The sequence below is a fragment of the Lucilia cuprina genome, chromosome 4, assembly GCF_022045245.1.
Source record: "Lucilia cuprina isolate Lc7/37 chromosome 4, ASM2204524v1, whole genome shotgun sequence".
NCBI lineage: Eukaryota > Metazoa > Arthropoda > Insecta > Diptera > Calliphoridae > Lucilia > Lucilia cuprina.
Window position 1 is genome coordinate 71269891 of NC_060952.1, and position 22705 is coordinate 71292595.

Consider the following 22705-nt stretch of genomic DNA (forward strand, 5'->3'; position numbering starts at 1 on the left):
TTCAAAATGAAAATGTTAAAAGTTAGTATAGTGGTACTCACTTTAAGTGAACGCAGAGAGTACTAACGGGTGCTACCGCACAAAATTGCACTATCGGATTCAGAGAATGTAGAACATGTAAAAAGAACAGTAAAACTTAGGAACACAACATTTGCTATTTACAAGATTCACAAAAATCGGAATACTTAATACTTACTATTTTAACACTGTGACATCATTGGTGGCAAGTACTTACCACAAACTCTTACGAGTAATAAGAAAAAGTAGTCATTGTAAATCATATAAAAAAAGGAAATTAGTAAGACCTTATTAGACTACTTTTATGACATCTAGACGATATGTAGTAGTCATTGAATTGTATGTTTTTGCTGGAATAATTAAAAAATCAAGAAATTATTTAGTTTGTTTATTAGATGTATGTCTTTTATTTCAAATTCTAATTGTTAAACTAATTTGTTATTTTTTATTAAATAAACTTAAACATATAATTGGCCAAGTGCATATCAAATGCCTTAACGAGTACAATAAAGTAATTAAGCCAATAAATACAATTAATTTAAATTGAATTGAATTAAGTCTCTTAAGCGTAAATTGAAGAACTGTGAATCTACTTAAATGGGTGTTTCGTTTTTTTCTTGCAACGAATTACAACTATAACAATAAATATTGTTGAGATAATGAAGTTGATATTTTTTTAAAAGCTAAATGATATAGAATATTGATATAAATATTATTATGTAAGGTACTACATAGTTTTATTATTAATTATTAATTAATTAAGAAACTAAAAATAAGTACTGTTATTAAGTAAATAATTATCATAAGGTTTAAAGGGAGGCATAAAGGCAAGCATCAAGGTCTTTTAGAGAGATTTAAATGAAGTACAGAGTTTTAATGTTTTATTCGAACATAAATAAACCAGTTATTTATTCTACCGAACGAATACCATTATTGCGTTGAGATAAAACAGAATCGGGATTTTTTAATTCCATAGCCAATTTGTAGCCTAATTCAGGGCGGCGATCTCTACCCTCAGCCATGGCTTTGACCTTAATGGAAAATATTTAGTTTAAGAAAAACTTTAAAATAACACAAAAATCATTACCTCATTAGAATGAACTACTACACCATGATTGCTTATCACCTTCTCCTTGGTATGTTCAATATCATGAAAATCTGTACCCCGGCAACAGTCATCAATTAAGATGGTACGATAACCAACCGATAAAGCATCTACGGCAGTAGCTCCCACACAAACATCATAAGCCAGGCCACAGACATAAATATCGGTGGTACCTTTCATCTTCAACTGGGCATTGAGTGTAGTGTCGGAGAGTTTTTTATTATCCCAAAATACTGAATAGGAATCCACCTCGGGATTGGTACCCTTATACACCTTAACACCACTGTCGACCACTTTCAAATCCTTGTGTAGTTCAGCGCCCCAGGAATCCTGAACGCAGTGACGTGGCCAGAGACGCTGTTTCATGGGTGGTGGCCCTGCAAATATAACCGTATCGAACACTTGTGCCGAATCGGCATCAACCTGGGAAGTAAATAAATATTAATGATAATTAATAACATAGTGATGTATGATGCTTGTTTATAAAAAAACTTACGGGTGAATTTTCATCTAAGGGTCTCATTTTAACATTATCAATAAAAGATACATGATCACTTGGATGCCAGTCCAGTGAATAGAAAACTGCATCGAAATCAACAGTATCCAAGAGATTGTTAATGGGTTCTAATATCTGGATATTAAAAACAAAAAGAATGATAAATATTAACTACATTAAAAAACAGAAACTATTAAACCAATTTTTAGCCTGAATATTTCCTTTAATAAAGCAAATTTACTTAATTTAAAAATATTACTACATTATGTCTTCTATAATTTTTTATTTTAAATATCTACCATTTTTCTTAAATGTACCTTGACGACGATCAATTATTTCCACAAAATTTCATAAGCATTATTTGTATTATTAAAAATTACTAGGACTGAGATAATCTACAACAATAATTTTTTATACAGCAACTATAGAGGAAATCAAATGTATGAACTTTGACAAATTTTAATATTAACTGAATTGTTAAAAATGAAAATTTCACACAAACATAAGTACTAGTATTAATAGTGTAAAACACATCCGACATTCTACTTATACACATGGATTTGTATACACAAAAACACGCTCGTGTGTGCTCATAAACAGACGTACGGAAGTGATATAAGTAAAATATATCCGTTTCCGTTGCAAAGTTCACATCACACAACATGCAAACAAACAAATCAACAACAAAATGGCAAAGAAGACAACTTGTACCAGTCGCGTTTATAAACAACAACAAGCACATAAAGATTACAGCAAATATGTACAATTCAGTTACAATTCTTAGTTGCACATAACGCCACGAATAAGATTTTCGAATACGTATCAAATTTCAAATATCTTAAATCGTGTTATATTTTTGGTTACTCCACAAATCTTCAACACCCACCCTTTCTATTTGCACAAATTTGAGCATATCGTGCTGCATTATGCAGCACTGGAAACTTCTGATTTTAATAGCAAAAAACCAAACTACATGCTAGATTATAGTCTAGTCTATAGAGTACACTCAAGACTACACTATAGACTAGACTATATATTAGATTATAGACTAGATTATAGACTAGACTAGACTATAGACTAGATTATAGACTTGATTATAGACTAGATTATAGACTAGACTATAGACTAGACTATAGACTAGACTATAGACTAGACTATAGACTAGACTATAGACTAGACTATAGACTAGACTATAGACTAGACTATAGACTAGACTATAGACTAGACTATAGACTAGACTATAGACTTGACTATAGACTAGACTATTGACTAGACTATAGACTAGACTATAGACTAGACTATAGACTAGACTATAGACTAGACTATAGACTAGACAATAGACTAGACTATAGACTAGACTAGACTATAAACTAGACTAAAGACTTAAGTATAGGAAGTCTATATAATAACATACAGACTACACTATACACTACATAAATACAGTGAAAACTATAGTCGTTTTGGAACAATTATGATCCTCTGAAATATACCAAGAAATTTATTACTAGAATCTACTCTATTTAAAATTTTGTCATTTCCATTTCTGACGTAAAGTAATTTTAGGAAGTAGATATCAAAAACACACAAATTTATGTAAAGGAAATATCTTAAATTATTATTTTTATCTCTCTTACTCTCTCATAAACAAAATGTTATCATCCCTGTTATATTTAGCAAAGTTCTTCAAAAAAAATTTAAATCCTCTCAAAATAAAATCTAGTTAAAAAGTAAAAGAAACTTACCTCATGTCCTTTTTGTTGTGCACTGCAATTACTTATATCCAAGGAACCACTTATAAAGTCATTTTGTACATCAACAATGAGGAACGCGTTCACCGGGCGTACAATCTGCAAAGAGGCAAGAAAGACGCAATAACAAACACATTACATCAGCGATTATACTTAAAATTTTATTTACAAAAAAAAGTTACATTCACGTAACTTTCTTCCTCACTATTATTTTCCTTTACTGTACTTTTCGTAAAGGTAGTGAGTGCAAAAGGAAAATAATCATATGAAAAAGTACATTAAGTTTTACAACTTCTCATTTGACTTTTTTGCTTTGCTTTTTAGCGTTTGCTCTTTCTTATTTTATGCTTTTACTAAAGACGGAAATAAGTTATAAGCATGAATACAGATGAGATAAAACCAAAATTAAGTAAAAAAAAACTGTATGTAAGTGAGTAACGAGAAAATATGTATAAGGAACAAATTTAGCATTTTTATAATCAAGTTGAAAGGTAAGGTAAGACTACAGCAATAACAACAACAATGTCATTGTAATCATTTTAATATGACATCGTCTACATTGTTGCTTTCAGCCAGTTTCCATTGTTGTGAGATTTTTTCTGTTCAAAATTTTCTTTTGAAGAAAAACTTCAGTTTGTAGTTTCAGTAACAGGAAGAAGACTAAATTCAGGGTTGTAATTTTTTATAACTGTTGTTTACTTACAAGAAGGGTTACTGTTACAAAAGTTATAATTTGAAGGAAGTTTAAGTAATTTTTACTGTACATACATACACTTGTACATATTTATGTTATGTTTATTTCATAAATAACTTATATGGATATTAACTTTTGAGTTTTTTGGAATTATACAATAAAGTTTTAATTTAATATGTTCTAAGGTTAAACATGTAAGAATGTAATGTAAAATGCCCCATAGTCTCACTTTGGGATTAGGATAATTTTCTGCCGAACTCTCTATAATTTGATTTGAATCAAATATCGTCATATTAAGCTGTTTTAGATTTTAACCGATATGGATATTTCTATGGGGACTTGAGGAAAATATTTCAGTTTTTATTTAAAACTATACAAATACGGAAGATGATGTATAATATCATGGGCATAAGTCATTTATGGACATAGTCGTTATATATTAAGCGAGTATACGGATTATAAAAATTGAAAGTTATCTGGTCGCCACTCACTTGGAATGTTTCCTCAGTAAAAAGTCCAAGCAACCAAGTACTTTTAATGGATCATGTATTTCTCGGACAATGAATTCAATGAATCCGCTTTAAGCTATACAAATTTAGAAATCTCCTTAGTCTTGTATCCTGAATGGACTTACAGACGTCTCTAGGGGTAGAGGGTGTTAACAACCCTATTGTAAGCAAGGGCTCAGAATGGCAATGGTGATCGTTTTTTTTGACTTCTGTGTTGAATGAAAACTTATAATCGGTGGATCTCTCTTTCAACACAAGGGCAACTTCAGATCAGATCGATAAGTTTGCCAAACGAAAGGTATTAATAGGGAATATAAAATTAACTTTTAACAGACATATGGACAGACAGTGTCATTGAACCTTATAAAGACCCACAATATACATACATAGTACTTTTAAGTGTCTAGAACTAGTATGTCGATGTATTACAAACAGAACGATAAACGCAATATACCACCATATTTTGAAGGTGGGTATATTTAGCAATTTTAGACCGGATAGAAAAAGCTAAAAGTTTATTTCAAGTAAATTTTTAATTGTGTCAATTTCAAACTCGCATATAAAGAGTAGGGTAGCGATTCTGAAAAAAGATAAATTAAAGAAATTTCATGAAACATTTCTGAATAATTTCCTTTAATGAATTTTTATCCTAAATTTTAAAATTAAAAGTAATTCAATTCAAAGATCTCTTTATTAATAACTTTAACTTGCTACATAAACTTTGATCATATAGAAAGAGGCACTTGCAAGATTTTGATGAATTATTAAGAACATGCTTATGCATTTGATTTAAATATCATTAAAGTTACCCTAATGTTTATTATAAACTTCAATAACTTAAAATATCTTGTAGTTTGAAACTTTATCACCGAAATCTAAACTTTTTTGACATTTCAAAACCAATTTTTATGACTTTCGATTACATAATGTAATTGGTTTTTTCTCCTTTCGAGATCAGCTTTTTTTCTTTTCTGTGCCTTTAATAACAGGAGTATAGATGACATCAATATTACAAAAACATTTGATGAAGACATCATTCTTGTCTATCCAAAAAATATGTATATTTACAAATATGTGGATATGTATATACCTGCATACATATGTAGCAGTGTATGCAGTGTTTGTATGTTCTGGCAGTGAGTACACATTTGAACTTTCAACCAAGTAAACGAATGCCACAAACTTTGGAAACAATTTAAAGAACGGAAATTGCTTTAACACCTGTCGTTAAACATATGGATGTGTGAGTGTGTTTTTTTTTTGAATATATGTTCAAATTTTATTCACCCAGGGTTACCAAATGTGTTATATACATACATATGCATATGCAACAATAATTTTTCAATAACATGCGTTGTCAAAGTAAGTACAAAATTGGCATTGCGGATTCACACGAATGTTGAGCATGTGAAGAGGATAGTAAAACTCTTGATAATTTTTTTTTTTTTTTTGCTACTTTCAGGCATTCGTCGAAGTTAGATCTAAGTATCTTGGAAATTATGTTATTCCGGATATAATATCCTTGACTAACAGTATAATATAATATACATAGTGGTTTTTTTTCTAAAAAGGAGCAACAAACAGGCCCGATAGTGGCCTAGATTACAATTACAAAAAACTGTGATTGATTAGTGCTCAATTACTCAATTTAGGACTGCTAAGTATTCTACTACGGTCCATCTTCATAACCTTATGAGTTAGTTCGAACCAATATCGCTTCACCCTTTGATCCATAAATTACCATTTTACGGAAATCTCTTTAAACGTAATATTCTAAATTATTTATAAAATATTTAGAATTATTTTAGGTTACTCTGTACCCATACTTATTCAGAAATCCAATACACAAATATATCTTTTAAAATGTATATATGTGTATGTGTGTATTAGACATGTCAACTCTTTTTCCTCAAAGTAACATATTGAAATAAATTCTATACTCATGTTTTCTCTACTACTCGTACTAAATTCCGACTTGACATGAAAACCTTACGGTTTTGGGGTAAGTTTATATGTTGCCGCTGGGGGAATTTACGTAGAACTTGTAAAAGCTCAAATGTAATAATGTCTGCTTAAATGTATGAATGTATCTTCTATACTTCTGTATTCACTTTGTATCTCACTCGAGGACATGTCTATAATTTAAGTTTAAAATGAATCTGTATTTGAGTGTTTTATCTACATCAAGACAACAGACAAGACATACGAGTAGTTTTCAAATTTTAAACCATTGATACAAAATGCAGCCATGATATCTAAGCTAAAGAATAAACTTGTATGTACATTCGTATTTGTTTGTATTTATGTGTGTGTGTATATTTAGCACATACACACATGTATGTATGACTGCTTGTATGGTAGTTTTGAACATTAATAGATTAATATTTGTGGACCGCCTTTCCTTTGTAGATCGCCTGAAGGTGTTATGTAGTTAATATTTATTGTGTTTAACTTTATTATAGTTTATCATTGAAATATGTTCCACAAATGTTTATCTTGTTGCACTTAGAATGAAGAGCAGAACAAAATATAGATAATTTTATTTTATAAATTTTCAATGAAATAAAATTGCTATGAACTCAAAGTGTAAGCCTAAAGGCAGTTAAAGAAATTTAAAACTAAATTGTTGGAATTTTCTTAAATGTTTAAATTTCAAAGGATTTTATTTTATATGAATAGCAAAGCATTTAATTTAAACTGTTGTTTTTCCAATTGATTCAAGAATTTTAGTAAAAAATTTCTCCTTGTAACACAATTGTTACACAAAACCAGCAACAAATTTTATAAATACTTAAAAAATATATTGTATTTAATATCTATTTTTCATTTAAATTTATTTACACTTCAAATACCAAACATTTTTCATATCAATTTTCAATGTATAAAATTGATGCATGTTTGTTTGCACAATTTGTTTAGTTTATTTTTTTTAATAAAACATTTTTCTCATTTGCATTTAAGTCATTTAATATAAAATATAGTTATTGTTGTCATATGATGTTGATACAACAATGTTTTGGTTTTCTGTATTCAGTTGTTTTTTAAATGCTTGTATTTACTATTATTGTATACTAACAAGTGTTTATTGTTGTGATATATCACAATGAAAGTGTGCACAATGTTCATATCGAAATTCATAGAGGACATGAAGCCTTAAATGAATATATTATTAAAATACCCTACACTCTCACTTTGGCAGGTCGTTCATATAAACATTCATGGAAACTACTTTTATAAATCCAGCATATCTGCTTCGAAATTCTCAGAAATATTATACTTAAATACATTGATTCTTTTGTGGAATAAATGGTCCAACATCTCACTAAAAAGTGCTCATATTCTGTGTATGTACTTTTAATTTTTTTACTATGAATCTGTTAGGAATCTATTATTAATTAGAAGAAATATAAATATGTATACCCAGCAAAAACGTGGTAATAACTTGTAACTACTCATCAAATTACTTTTTAAAGACTACTACATACCGTCTTCATTACTAAGAAGGTGTCTAGTAATGACAAGTATAATGTTTGTTATGTTAGAACTTATATTTTAGCCCTGACGTATTGTTTTCGAACTTTTTTTTAACAAAAATAAATTGTTTGTTTTTGTAAATGTATCAGAGAAAAAAGCTTCTAAAATAAATTTCTCTATTTGCAGGCGATCGTGAAAGTACTTACCTAACTTGCTATTTAAGCTAGTGTTGTAAGTACTTGCCTTCAAGTTTAACCCCTTACTTTTCAATGTTATTTTTTTTTTCTAGGTATATAAAAAATCTCAAAACCTCTCAACCAATAGCTCAGGAGGGAATACAATCGATTCATATATTGAATGAAATTTATATAAATTTATCCATGCTCTGAATAGAACATTAAATGTTAATGGAAATATAAATCATATTCCGCAAAATAGAGTCGTAGACTTCCAGGAGGAGCGTTCAGTCTAAGAGCTAATCGTATAATATTTTAAATAATATTACCATAGTTTGATTTCCTCCAAGCTTTTTCACCATTCAAGGGCACCGTACATTAGTGATCATATCGAAAAAAAACATTTCGTAGTCTTGAGACCCACATAAGTATAAATAGCTCTAGAAGCTTTCACTTTGACATTCAGATTCCAGTTTAGAAACTAGAACGATATCCAAATATTTTGAATCTTTCAGTTAATTAAGAAATAATCCAAGGAGTTTAAAGATCCAACAGATTTTATAAAAATAGGATAAATTGAAAATTAATTTCGTCATTCCATTCGAAATGAATTTTATAGGTGTTTCCTTTTAGTTTCTGATGCTAAGGGAATAAGATCTGCCGATTTTTGTAAAAGCAATAATAAATTGTTCCTCGGAAGTCAGTTTAAGTAGAGATAATTTTTTTTTAAATGTAGGATATCATTTGGTCTGGCATGTCCTTGTTTCTTCTTCTTATTTGTCACTTGTTTGCTTACTTACATCCAAATGTAACAAAATAATAAATATAAAGACCACTGAATGCATATTTTTAATACACCTGATACATGTGTGAATTCCGAATCCCATTTTACATATATCTTTTACTTTACTTTTGGATTCATTCTTTCCTGAATTTTTCTGAAACTACAAACTATGCGAAAACAGCAATTAAAAATATACAAAGTGATAGGTGTATATTTTCACAATATTGATATTTAATATTTTTCTCATCATATGAAATATGATTGAACGTACATACATTCATACATACATTATATACATATTTACCTTGCAGTTCGCAGTTAGACATAGTTAATAACCAATGGTATTTTAGCATTAACTCTCCTTCCTGCATTACAAGGATTAAATTACTCAAATATATCTTAATATGAATTAACCAAATAGTCACTACTTAGTATTTGGATACAATAATTCCTAACAAAACTCTAGGGCTCATATATCCAAATATTTACAGTCATATGAACATGAAGATAACATTGTAACATGTAAACGTCACAAACAATATTATCAACATATTTGCATACTAAAGGCGTACAGTATTATTTTTTTTCGCTATACTCACAATGCTAAGTTGCATTTTATATTGGTGCAAATTGTAGTATTTCTACTACTGATAACACTTACGAGTTTTAATAATTAGAAAAAAATGTATATAAAACTTCCTAAATGATGTTTGATGGTCCTTCAATTAAAATGAAAATTAAATTAGAACATTTCTAGAGGATAAAACATTTAAATCAATTTTCTAACACTTCACTTATACACACTCGCTTGTATAATTGTTGATGTTGTACAACAACAACGACAACTTCTGTTTGTCACTACTTCATGTGTTCATATTCATAGAAAATTGTTCACATTTCATGGATACTACTCCTTGACAAGGCTGCATTTCATATGTGAAATCTGTTGTTGTAGTCTAAATGATTGACATTTTCAAACACTGACACATCGTGTACAGCTAATTGTTGTGCCACACAGGAATGTACAAATGTATCTGTGAATTCTCTAGAATGAGTGTAAATTCAAGTATCAAATTATTGCCAATTTATATCAATTAAACATTTTTATAAATGAATTACATATTAAGGAATATTTTGGATTTAAAGATTTTTTAATTATTAAAATAAAAGGTTCAAATTAGGTATTACTTATACAGACATTTTTAGAACATATAGGTTCGAGCTTATCGCGAGTTCCAAGATTATTCTCAAAATCATCGAAAAGCATCGGAAAGAATTGTCGTCTGTGAGACCCATTCTTGCCGAGTGGGTAGCCTTGAGAAATGACAGGAATAGAAAAATTCTCAATAAAGCGCAATGGCCTTGATGAGTCTTGAAAGTCGTTATCTATATAAGACTCTATGTAATTTTGCGAAACACTCACACATACACTTTGTACAAATGGGTCTACTTGAGATCATAGAATTTCAACGTTAGACTTTAAAGCTACACCTGAGATAGAGTTTTAAAATAGCTGTAATTGGCTTGGACTTGTGTGCGGTTTTTACCGGTAGGTCGAAGATGAATGTTAGTGTCTAGTAGTTGATGCAGATATAAAAAGGTCCGATGATACGAATAAAACAAAGATCTTTTAGGGCTTTCGTCTCCAAAAATTATACAAGCCAACGAAAAACCCTGAGACCAAGTTAAAATTGTCTTAAGAACTCAGCTGCAAATCTCCATCACATCTGGGATATCGTCTCCTGAAGTTTAAAAAATTTAATTTTTAGCACTTTTGAGACGTTATATCTGTCATAACTTCTATATTCTTTAAGATATTAGCTGTTTCAGTTAGAGACTGTTGTGAAGGATTAGAATTTTATTATCTTATTTCTTTTTATGATCTGAATCAATTTACTTACAGTTCCAGCCTTTTCTATTTTTTCTAATTATTCTCTATTTTTTATTTTTCATTTTATCTCAAGGAAATGCACCTCGGTGTTCGCTAAGTTCAGACATTTAAATTTTATCAAATATAGATTTCCGATAAGCCTAATAGAAGGGCAAAATCAAATTAAAAATCGCCCTAAAATAAGTTTTTATAGTAAATGGCATTATTGCGAGTCTCAAAAAGATAACGTCTTAAGAATAAAATCTATGAGCATTTCTTTAAAACGCAATCAAGAAACAACATTGGAAGAACTTCAGGCAAACTTTCAGGACTTTGACCAATTCAAATGCTCGAGTCATAAAAATATTGGATCCAGTGTATTTTGTCGCTTCTGTTCATACACATCAGATATTTAAAAGGTATTGTATTCCATTTAAAATAAAAGTTATTTCCGTTACAAACTCACAAGTCTTTCAAATTGTATCGGCTATCTCGATATCATGTATATATGTATACATTTTAATTAAATTTTGTCAGATTTAACATACCGTTTTAATCCATTGATTCCAACAAAACTTAAATTCTTCTCTGTCTATATAACCATCTTCATCTGTATCAAATACTGAAAAAATTTGCTCTAAACGATCTTCAGGTACATCATAAATATGACCACGGTCATTGCGGAATAAAGCTCGACAGATTAAAGAAAATTCAGATAAATTAAGACGGTCATCACTGAAAATTTATAAAGGGAAAATTAAATTATTAATTAAAGTAATAAAATTAAAATTAAAAATTATCAAAATAAATAATAATTACAGACAAAAATTTATAGCTCTATCGGCGAAGCAAAAGACCGATGTTAGAAATGACTGTCACTTTTTACTGATTTTACCACTTTTGTTTCACTAATTATTTTTTTTTTTTTTTTTTAATTTATTTGAATATACTTTTTTTATTTCTCTATTTTAGCAAAAAGTCACTATTACTATAAATTTAATTCAAATACAATTTATAATAATTATATGGTTACATGCAATAAATAAAAAAATAGAAAATAAATGCAAAGCAGAGTAATTAATTATTTCAAATAAAACCTGAAAATAATTATCAATCAATTTAAAATTAACTATTAGATAATTACAGTTTAAATGTATTTGTTTTTCATGAAATATTTTAAAAAAACAATAAAAAATAATAATATTATTAATAGAGAAGTAATAAAAAATAATTAAAATGCAGTTACACTTACCCATCTTTATCGAACGCGGTAAAACAGGCATCCATTGCTGAACCGTTGGGATCTTCAATAACAATTGGCGGTGTTGGTGAGTCCATACTTTAATTTAAAATAATTCCTAGTAGCTGCACTGAATTTATACACGAACACAAATCGTCAAAATATTAAAAAGGAATGGTATTTGTTTTTGTATTTTTTTTAACTTTAACTGAAGTTGAGTTGTTTGGAGCTCTAAAAAGGAAATGAAAAATATGAATAAACAACAACAAGTTTTATTCAAGGATAATCAAAATAGTTGTTAGTTGTTTTTGTTGATTTTTAATGCAACTTAAAAAATATTCTACACTTTACAACATATGTATACACAAACAACAATACACCTGTCAAAAACACTGCAGGACTCTACTAAATCATTTGCATAAATAATCATTCATTCTCTTTCACACACACAGAATAATAAACACTTGATTTTACTCACTCTTACAACTTAAAACAGTGGGTGTTTTTAAAAGTTATTTTGATGTCAAAAGTTTTTAAAACGAAAATATTGACAAAACCACAATATTAAAACAAACACGAATCAACTGCCACCAATTTTTTGAATTCCGCAATATTATGCCACAATATTTCAAACTCGAGTAGGGCTAAAAATGAAACACAGTAGTAGCAATGTGATTTAATGGGCTTATCAGCAATGACTGATTGTCAAATCCAGCAACTGATTTCACATTGACTATAAATGTGACTGAAAAAATTCTAATGAAAATAAAATAAAAAGTACCGCGTTTAAGCTTCTATACTGGTTTATTCATGCCTCATAAATTTATACATAGATACAAATGTATGTACTTGTACTAATAAGTAGATAAACATTTCTGGTTACAAAAATAGTAATTGGAAGTAACATTGGTTCTACCACCACTTTGTGTCCGGTGTGGCTTTATGGTAGGAAAATCGTATATAAAGATCCATGAAGGAATTATCTATCATCTGATGTTTAGAAACTATGTTTCCTGGATTTATTTCCTAGGAATTATCTAATCAGACTTTGGGAGGGATTCTACAAGCACAGATATTTGGATCTTATATCAACTAAAGCTAAAGACAAACCCAAAAAGTGTTCCAGAGTTTTACTCACTAACTTACATGCTTTACACTCGTTTGAAACCGCTTGTAATGTGGAAACTCTTGCGAAAGTCTATAAGAGGAATCATCGTCCAATGTTAAGAACTTCCTGACGTAGTTCCGTAGAATTTGCTAATCCAAGATTCTGGATCTAGGAGGAATTTAATTTGACGACACACAAATACAATTTTGAACTCCAGACCCACTTTAACCATCTGTTTGGCAACGGATTTGTACGAGTATTTGCTCTAATGTTTCGCTTGAACAATATATTCTATATGGGATCACAGTTCTCAGTTGTCTAAGTATAGAGCTGTTTAGCTGTAAGTGTCTTTACATATTTTACTCATATTTTAAATGTTTTCACTGTCTTCTTTTCTTTGATGTAAGACCCAGATCTGAGTGTATTGCAATTCCGGGGTAAAGAGGTGCTACCAGTACCTCTAGTATGCCGAGACTATAAACTGATGTTTACATATTTCTCCCTGGGTGCGCACCACATAATCTGGTACTACGGGTGACCAGTTGCTATGGCTTACAAATTCGCGGGAAAATAAATTGTCGTTTAAATAACTGACGTTGGAATCTATAATTCTAAATAGTTCGGTGCTGTTGCCGATACAACAGATACCAACAGAGTATTGACTGTGAGACTAGTTGGTGTTAATTGTATATGATATGGAATGAATGTAGGGGTATACGGATATCGCCAGCCTATATGCCTAGAGTGAGTATGTCTGATGTATTTATCAATGAGGGATGTTCGGATGAATGAGAAGTTGATGGGTTGAATGATAATGGATATATGGTATTTTATACTAGCGATACTATTGAATTTTATTTTCGTTTCCAGGTATGTTCAGTGTTCTCTTTGAGTAAGTATAAAATCCTCGGCGTATTTGATAGATTCTTACGGTCTACCGAACAAGGTGCTCAACTTAGGTCATCCCATCCGCGTGGTTGTAAACGGAAATAAGCAATGATCAGAAATTTGATAACTCAAGAACTCGAACAAAGTGCTTGTACATGAACCGTCACAGCCATGTACACAAATTGACACCTGCGTGTTATATACACAATGGGGCGGTCGTAATTCGTCAAAGAAGCGCAGAAAGTGCTTCAAAAAACGTAGGGCTTTTCGACATTCATTTGTCTTGATTGACATACCTAGTGCTCATGGCTCCACCTATATCCAAGCTAAAATGCCTGTAGTAGTTTAATATTACACTTTTTGTCTAAACATGTCCACCAGTTTTTATTAATTAGTTCTCCTTCATGATCTTCTCTATACGACATTTAAGTTATTTCAAGCTTATTACGACACTCTTTCCAGTATACTGATGTCTTTTTACGCCGTGCCCACTTGAAGAGTTTGCAAAGATTCCGGATCTCCTCTATTAAACAGTTTTTTTTCTTAGAGAACAACTGTTCTCGAACAATTCAACCAAAATGTTCAGCAAGGCCAGAAAATTGTCAAACTACTTCCGCAACTAAAACGACTTTGGTTGTGGCCTAAGTATTTTGATTTTTTTATACCTATGAACTTAAAAATAGAAACTTTTCAATCATGTATATCGTTTATAATATACTTAAAGTATTTTGTTTCACTAATAAGTACTTATAGTAGTAATAACTAAATCATTACTGCTGAAATTTTCCTCACAACTGTAACTCCATTAACCCAATATTAAAATTAAAAACAAAAACCCAAAAGAGGTGTATATTTATCTATAACTACGACTTTTTGCAACTAGTAATAACACATACATAGTTACTGTTACTATGCTACTAGATATTTGACACTTGGGCTCGTAAGCCCGAGTGTGTATGTGTGTAACCCCACAACAAACACACAAATACATGTACATTTATATATTTCACGATTCATATATTGTCTGGGGTTTGCGCTTCAATAAATTATTGAAATAACAAACCCCACCGCTTTGAATCAATGTTCGAACTTAAAATCAGTTGTCATAGTTACAACCACGTCATGTGGCTGACAAAATGATGGGTTCGTTGGTTGGTTGATAGTTTGGCTTAAACATGCAAACATACACCCTCACATGAATATATGACGTTATAAAGTGAGAATGAATTCGTACAGATAGACATATGTTAATAATATTTAGTTGGATTTTATTAGAAAAATTATTTAATAGAAACACACACACAACTGTTTTTACAATTCGAAAACTGTCAATGTGGTAGGTTTAGTTGTAAATTTTATTTTAATATTTCGATTCACTTCGATTTCCTGCACTTATTAATAGTTTTATGTCAAATTTCACCACCTGTTACTAATTAATGAATCTTTATTGGCTTTTTTGTAGGTGAGTTTTTATAACCTACGATAGATATAATGTTTGAAAATAAAAAACCAAAGGCCACTTTTACAATATGTAAACATAAAATTTATTAATAATCTCAATATATTAATGAAAAAATAAGAAATATTTCAAAATCGTTACAAAACTGATAACCAACGAAACCATTTTCCTATTTTCCCACCAAATATTCACATCTTAAAATCCTTTGTGCTAACTTTAAAGATATTTCCCATATAAACGAATTGTTATGTTTCATATGAGATGTGCGTTCTCTATTGCTATTCAAATTTATGTTAAAGTTGTTTGAACAAAACCCAGAAAAAAACTCAATAATGGTTGTACTTTTATAAGTACTAACTTCTTAATTGACTACTATTTACCTTCATCTTTACTTAGAAATACTCTAGTAATGACTTACATATAATGTGTTAAAGAAGTACTTTATTTTAGGGTGATTTCAAATATTTTTCGCTAGGTTCGACTGTTTGTTAAAAAAATTTCTATAATAACATTTTAACATGTTGAAGATAATATTGTATTTGCATGTGAAGTCATTCAGTTTAGCCTTGTCAGTCTGTCTATTGAAAGCACAGTAGGGCCCCCGCGAGTAAGAGTTAGGACATTAAAATCGGCCCACAATTTTACTTAACTTCCATACAGCTGGCACAGAAATAATAATAAAATAATGTGAAGGAACCTTTAATTATAAGGGCAGTTCAATATTTATCATGAGATTTGCTGTATTGTGATGTATTGAACGTATAGTATGTAATATTGATGGATCGTCCATATCACAAAAAAACAAAGTTTTCTGAAATCCAAAATTAGTAGAAAAATGTATAATGGATCACGTGATAAATATAGAACATTTATTATATCAATCACGATACCTTTGTAAAATTTTGAAAAATAAAGAAAATAAAACATATAAAGAAATATTGTTTTAAAAATTATAAAAGATAATTACTTTCTTTTATATTTGTGTTATTCTGTGCATTCATTTAATTAGAAACAGAAAATATTTCAAATGTTTCCACACTATTACATTTAAAATCAAAACTTGATTTCACTTAATAAAACTTCCTATCTATAATGACTTCTTGAAGTCCATATTTGTAAGCGAGCGTGGTAAGTACTTCTTCAACTCCCTATTTGTAAGCGAGATTAGAAGTACTTGCCTCTAATGACATCGTCCTGTTAAAATAATAACTTAAAATGCTAATGAAGAAGTAGTGAAAAGCGGCTTTTTTAGCTTCTTAATCCATTACTTTTCAATGTAATTTTTTCCTGGGAAAGATTTTAAATTTATTAGTTTCTCATATATACCAATTTTCGTATTAAATTCCTATAGGAGGTTCCAAGCATTTAGTTCTAATTGTTTCTATGAGAGGTGCCTCGCCAACTTTGCTTAGGTTAGGTTAGGTTGGTAGGAGGATGTATACTACATCAAATCCGAAGAAATACACCTAGGCCACTATCGGACCTGTTATGCGCTCCAATTCATGAGAAAGAAAAAAAATTGTTCACTGAATGTATTTTTTCCCATGTTTAGAAACTCAGTTTCCTGGACATAATTCCTAAGAATCTTCCAATCAGTATTGGTTAAGAATATTATTTCCAGGATAACATCACTTCCAACATACCCTTTGCTTAACCGCCCATTTTTCGTTCTAAATATTCATGTTGAAACTAAAATAACTTCACTTTTATACCCACCATTAAAAAAATATTGGGGGTATATTGGTTTTGTCATTCCATTTGCAAAACATTGAAATATTAGTCATAGACCTACAAAAGTATATATATTCTTAGCCCTTATTAAGTTCTAAGACGATATAGCCATGTCCATCCGTCCGCTTGTCTGTTAAAAGCACAATAGAGTCCGAACGGAAAAATGTTCCAAAAATGTTTCCTATAGGTAAGATTTGTTGGGTGTTAAAAATGGGAAATATCGGTCCATGTTTACGCATAGTCCTCATGCAAGTGACCCTCGAAAAAGCTTTAGCAGTCATAACTGTTTTAAAAATGCGAGTACAGCGATTAAATTCAACATAAATAAGTTTCATTTAAGACAATTTCTTCATTTAACGCAATACCACGCATGAACTAATTTCAACCATTTTCAGGCTCAAGCCAAGAGAAAAGAATGTGTCAAATTTCATCGTGAAACTTAATCGACTCAGGAAAGTGTAGCTCAAGCAAAAGCTACCGATTCCCTAAAGTTATCAATGACAATCATAATGACATATTGCTATTCAAATGAAATGTTTCTAGCTACGAGGTTTCTAACCTCAAAAGAGTCATAAAATTAGTCATGTGTCAATTCCCTTGTTTTAGGAGGACTACTGAGAAAATTAGATATTATTCCGGTAAAAAACAAACTAAATGTCAAAATGTTTGTTCAGTAACAAATTTGACACTTAAAACTGAGCTTTGTATACAGTTCCCTGCATAACAACTTTGGTAGAAGAAATATAAGTAGTTTGCAACAAATTTTGCGCATTATTTCAATATCAATTGAACTCTAGACTCACTCACAATACTTTAACACTTGCCTTCATACTTTCCAAATGACTTTTGCACACTGATACATGACATGTGATTGACAGTTGACTAGAATACTAGTAAAATCTATGTATACCATTCATAAACAATAACAATAGTTTAAGTATTAGTATAAGTGTGTTATCGTATAAAAATTTAGGAAAGTATTTTTATGTATCGATATCAAATTTCTTATAAATAGAAGAGTGAAACACTTAGTAAACACTTTTTATTTATACTTCAAATCTAAATAAATATATATTTCTTTCGTATTTATGAAATTCTTAAGATGGAAATACATATTTAGAATTAATGACGTAGTCACTCAATATTTTTTGAAGGTTTTTCTTTATCACCAAATGAGTTTATTTTTGTTTATTCTATTAACAAAACATTTTTTATACTTAGATATGAGTTTACTTTAAGTCATACAGGTACACATTTATTAATGTTTTTGCAATTTCATTCATAATTTCTTTTTCTTTGCTGTTTTTTATTTTATAGATAAATAATAAAATTCATTTCTTAAATTCACCTGTACTCTACATGATCTACTACTGTCAAACAAATAACAATAATGATGACGTGACACAAAGTATTTAAATAAAAATAATTTATTTTTTTATTAGTATAATGATTAGTAAATATTAATGAATAGAATTTGTTGGCAAAGAAATTTCCATAGATTAAAATAGAAATAAATTTAATGTTATTCATACAAAAAGGCAAAAATAAAATCACTTACATTCATATGCAAATTTTGGTAAAGTCATTAAAACATATTAAATAAACATAAATGTTTTAAATGTACACAGTAAAAATAATAATTAATTATCTTCCTTATGCGCAAGGTAGAAGTCACAATTTTCAAGATAATTGGATGCGCTTGTTTTGACCGCAGCCTTTTGAAAATTTTAAAATCGGACCATTATTTTACCTACCTACCATACAATATAAGGGCACTAAAAGGGCCTATGAGCTCATAATTATGTTAAATATACCGATAAAAAGCGACTCAAAGAGTCGTACATAAATTACTTAAATGTATCGGAAACAATGTTATATTGAAGACAAATACTTTATTATGCAAAATAAATTAAAACTGGTGTAGAGTAGTTTATGGTCGACCATATCCGACTATACTTTCTTACTTGTTTTAATTAATTAGTTACATATGTAAAGTAATTTTGTAATTTGGGTTTATAAAAATAATTTTAGTAATTTGCACTAATAATAATATTTCGTCGTTGCACTTTTAAATTTTTAACCGACATATGCCAAATTTTGTGACATTTGCTTCATAAACAACGAATTTGTGAATGTTTTAAGCATTTTACACAATATTCTAGGAGGTAAATTTGTATAGGGGCTCTTTGTCCAGTTATAATACATAACATTTCTGATCTGTAAACAATATTTTGGGAAAATTTTATCTAACCATCTCTTTATTTGTGGACGCTATCGTGCCAACAACGGACAGACGGACGGCATAGCTAAATCGTCTTTGAATCTTAAGAGGTCCCGGAATATATATATACTTTATGGGGTATAAAAAACAATATTTCGATGTGTTACACACGGAATGACTAAATTAACATACCCACATCTTTTTTGATAACAAACAAAACCTATTGATGTTGAGCGCTATGTAATATATGCTTCAATTTGGAATTTAACAAAACCAATTAGTAACCAATAACAAATTGACACTAAAAGGATTTTAATTTTTCAATAACACACGTTGTCAAAGTATATAAATACCTACGACAACATTATGTTGTCGGACAAGGCACCGTTGACAAAATTGCAACAATTCGTTGTCGAAATCTAAATTTTATACACATCCGTTGTCTAAATATTAACATACGTGGTATGCTCACTATTGAAAACGGATTGTATCTATTTCGATACAGTTCAACCTCTATCTATCAAAGACGGAAATTATTGGGAACTTGTTTTGATCCAAAACGATCAGTATTAACGATTTGATAGTCCGTGCTATAGTTAAAGAAGTAAAATTGATTGGATGAATAATATTTGTGTAAACGACAGTCAGATAAGATTAAATCTGAACCGTATTTGACTTTTAGAGAGCGTGCTATTAGGGGAGTTAATTTGACGAATACCCAAAATTCGGACTCAAAAAAGGAAAAATACAAGCGTGAAGTCTCTAAAATGTCCTTAATGAATACTTCTTGGAAATAATTCTATCTAACATGTATAGAAAACTGAGTTTTAGAATATTTGACAATAATTTTTTTTATACAATAGTTTTTCGCCAAGAAACGTAACGAACATTAGATCTAATAGACATGCTACTTTCAACCTAAACGTAAACATTAATTTCACAAACATGTAATGTTTCACAAACATAATAATCTCGAACAAACAGTTAGAATTCTAAAAGATCAGACTTTTAAAAAGTAATATAAACTGATTCGTAAAAGTTTGTACAGAATTTTAATTTACATGAAACTTTTGTATACTAAATTTCTAGTAATTGAATGGATCGCACACATTTTAATTACAACACAACTTTTTGATCTAAACAAGGCGCAGGATCAGACTAAACGTATAATTTTTTCAGTGTTGACAATTCTTAATTTAAAGAAATGTTATACTTAAACTGATTTATTTAAAAGGTTAAAATATGAGACAATTTTATTTACTTAAAAATAACTTTACCGCACAAGAAGCAATATCCATGCCAGGTCTGCGATTTTTATGTAATTAAATGTAATTATTAGTCAGTTAAAACTAATATGTTTTATTATAAAATTTTTATATTTTCAGCATATACTTATCAAATTTATTCCAATATGGTAAATATTTTAATTTATTAAATACCTTCAAATCGCACCCCTGCTTCTTATAAATATTTCCTTAAAATATGTATGAGTAGGTATTTCATTATTAAATAAATGCAAATAAACATTTTTCTCTTTTTGGTAGGTTTCGCAATAAAAATAAAACGAAAGTAGGAAATATGCAAAAACTTATATTTATAATAAAATGTCAAAGTTCAAAAGGTTATACATTCATAATAAAGTAGTTTTTTTTTCGTTTGTGTGTGAAGACGAAACCACTTGGAGGAAATGTTCAATGGTGTGTTTTATTAAGGTGGCAATGATTTTTGTACATCCGTTACAATAAATAAGATATTTTAAATCGGAGGTTTATACATTTATATATGGTTAATCTTAAAAGGTAATAATATTTGTAATAAAGAATCGATGCAAAAGTGATCAAAATTTTTACCAGGACCTTTTTTTTACTTCTCGCATTGAAGATTGAGGAAATTTAAAAATAATTCTTAATAATGGAACAAAAAGTCTTAAAATGAAATATATAAATTCTTAAAATCTTATCCTTATGTGCAATTCAAGCCACATAAAAATTAATATATATTTAATTTTCATATTTTTCATAAAAATGTTATTGAATCCTGTCACTAACTAAAATGTTTTTTTTCAAAGATTTCTCTTCGTGTGCATTGTAAATTATGAACTTTTACGTTTTCGTTTTTCTTTTAACCTTTCAATTTTTGAGTTTCTATACACAAAGTTTTTCTTTTCTATTTTTTTCACATAAAAATGTGCAAATAGAACACAAAAAAAGAAGCTGATTCTGATTGAAACATTTTAAATATAGAAATTTGACTCAAAATAAATGTTGACATTTCTGAATAGTTTAATCTTACAAAAAGAAAATGTGTAAAAAAACTAAATTGAAGGATTTTCTACATTAATGATAGTTATACTCTTCAAGACAGTCTGAGTGACGAAATTAGCGCATCAATGCAAAATGGAAAAAAAAGTTTAAGTTTCTTTTATCAACAACTATAACAAAATGTTAAAGCGTTATTCACACGAACACTCACCCAACCTAAAGCAGAGTTTCCCTCAAATGCAAAGAGCATTTATAATCTTTTTATTTTGAAAATATATATATTTTTTCTCATTTTATTAGAACTATGAGTTTCTATGATTACTTAGCAACCCAGGAAAACCTACATTTAAAAGTAATGAGTTAAAATGTTTTCACTTCTTCTTTATAAGCATTTTAACTTATTATTTAAACTCGGTGATGTCATTGCAGACAAGTACTTTTACGCTCGCTTACAAATATTGTGTTAAAGAAGTATATGCAATTTCTCTTACAAAGAAGTTGTTGAGTAAGTTGTTTTGTTTTGAATGATAAAAAAGAGTAAGTGAGAAAAAAAACCCGGGATTTCGCTGCAAATTTAAATTTGTTTTCTTTTTTGTAACACACAATTCTTAACACGCAGTTTAATTAAATGACCAAACAAAATGACAGCCGAAAAGAAAGTACTTCTATATCTAATGTAAACAAAGTCAATTCAAAAGTACTTCAAAGTAATGCAGACTGTAACTAGTAGTCATTGAAAAGTAAATGGTCAGAGAAGTACAAAACATTAGCGAGTTTTTGCTGAAAATGTCCATCAGGATGTCCTTTGGATCACATTTTTGTAGGAAACAAATTTCCGAAATACGACATTTGGTGCAATATAAAGGGGATTTCAGTGAGAACTAAAGCTCCTTTTAAAAATATTTTATATTCTTGAGATTTTT

At 29.4% G+C, this 22705-nt stretch overlaps 1 protein-coding gene across 5 annotated transcripts in view; it reads right to left on the reverse strand.

The window, feature by feature from the left end:
* Positions 1-406: 406 nt before the first annotated feature.
* LOC111676165 (nicotinamidase) overlaps positions 407-22705 on the reverse strand; it is a 35207-nt gene continuing 12908 nt past the window's right edge. For 3 of the 5 annotated variants that reach the window (XM_046950560.1, XM_046950559.1, XM_046950561.1), the window contains exons 2-7: positions 12127-12345; positions 11423-11609; positions 3362-3466; positions 1620-1754; positions 1106-1546; positions 407-1049 (exon numbers count right to left, since the gene is read on the reverse strand). In XM_046950560.1, coding sequence (XP_046806516.1) covers positions 927-1049; positions 1106-1546; positions 1620-1754; positions 3362-3466; positions 11423-11609; positions 12127-12212 — 1077 coding nt within the window. In that variant the 5' untranslated portion in view covers positions 12213-12345 and the 3' untranslated portion in view covers positions 407-926. Of the gene's footprint in view, positions 1050-1105; positions 1547-1619; positions 1755-3361; positions 3467-11422; positions 11610-12126; positions 12346-12494; positions 12568-12592; positions 12794-22705 lie in introns of those variants that run through there. The other 2 variants (XM_046950558.1, XM_046950562.1) reach the window with 2 other exon arrangements.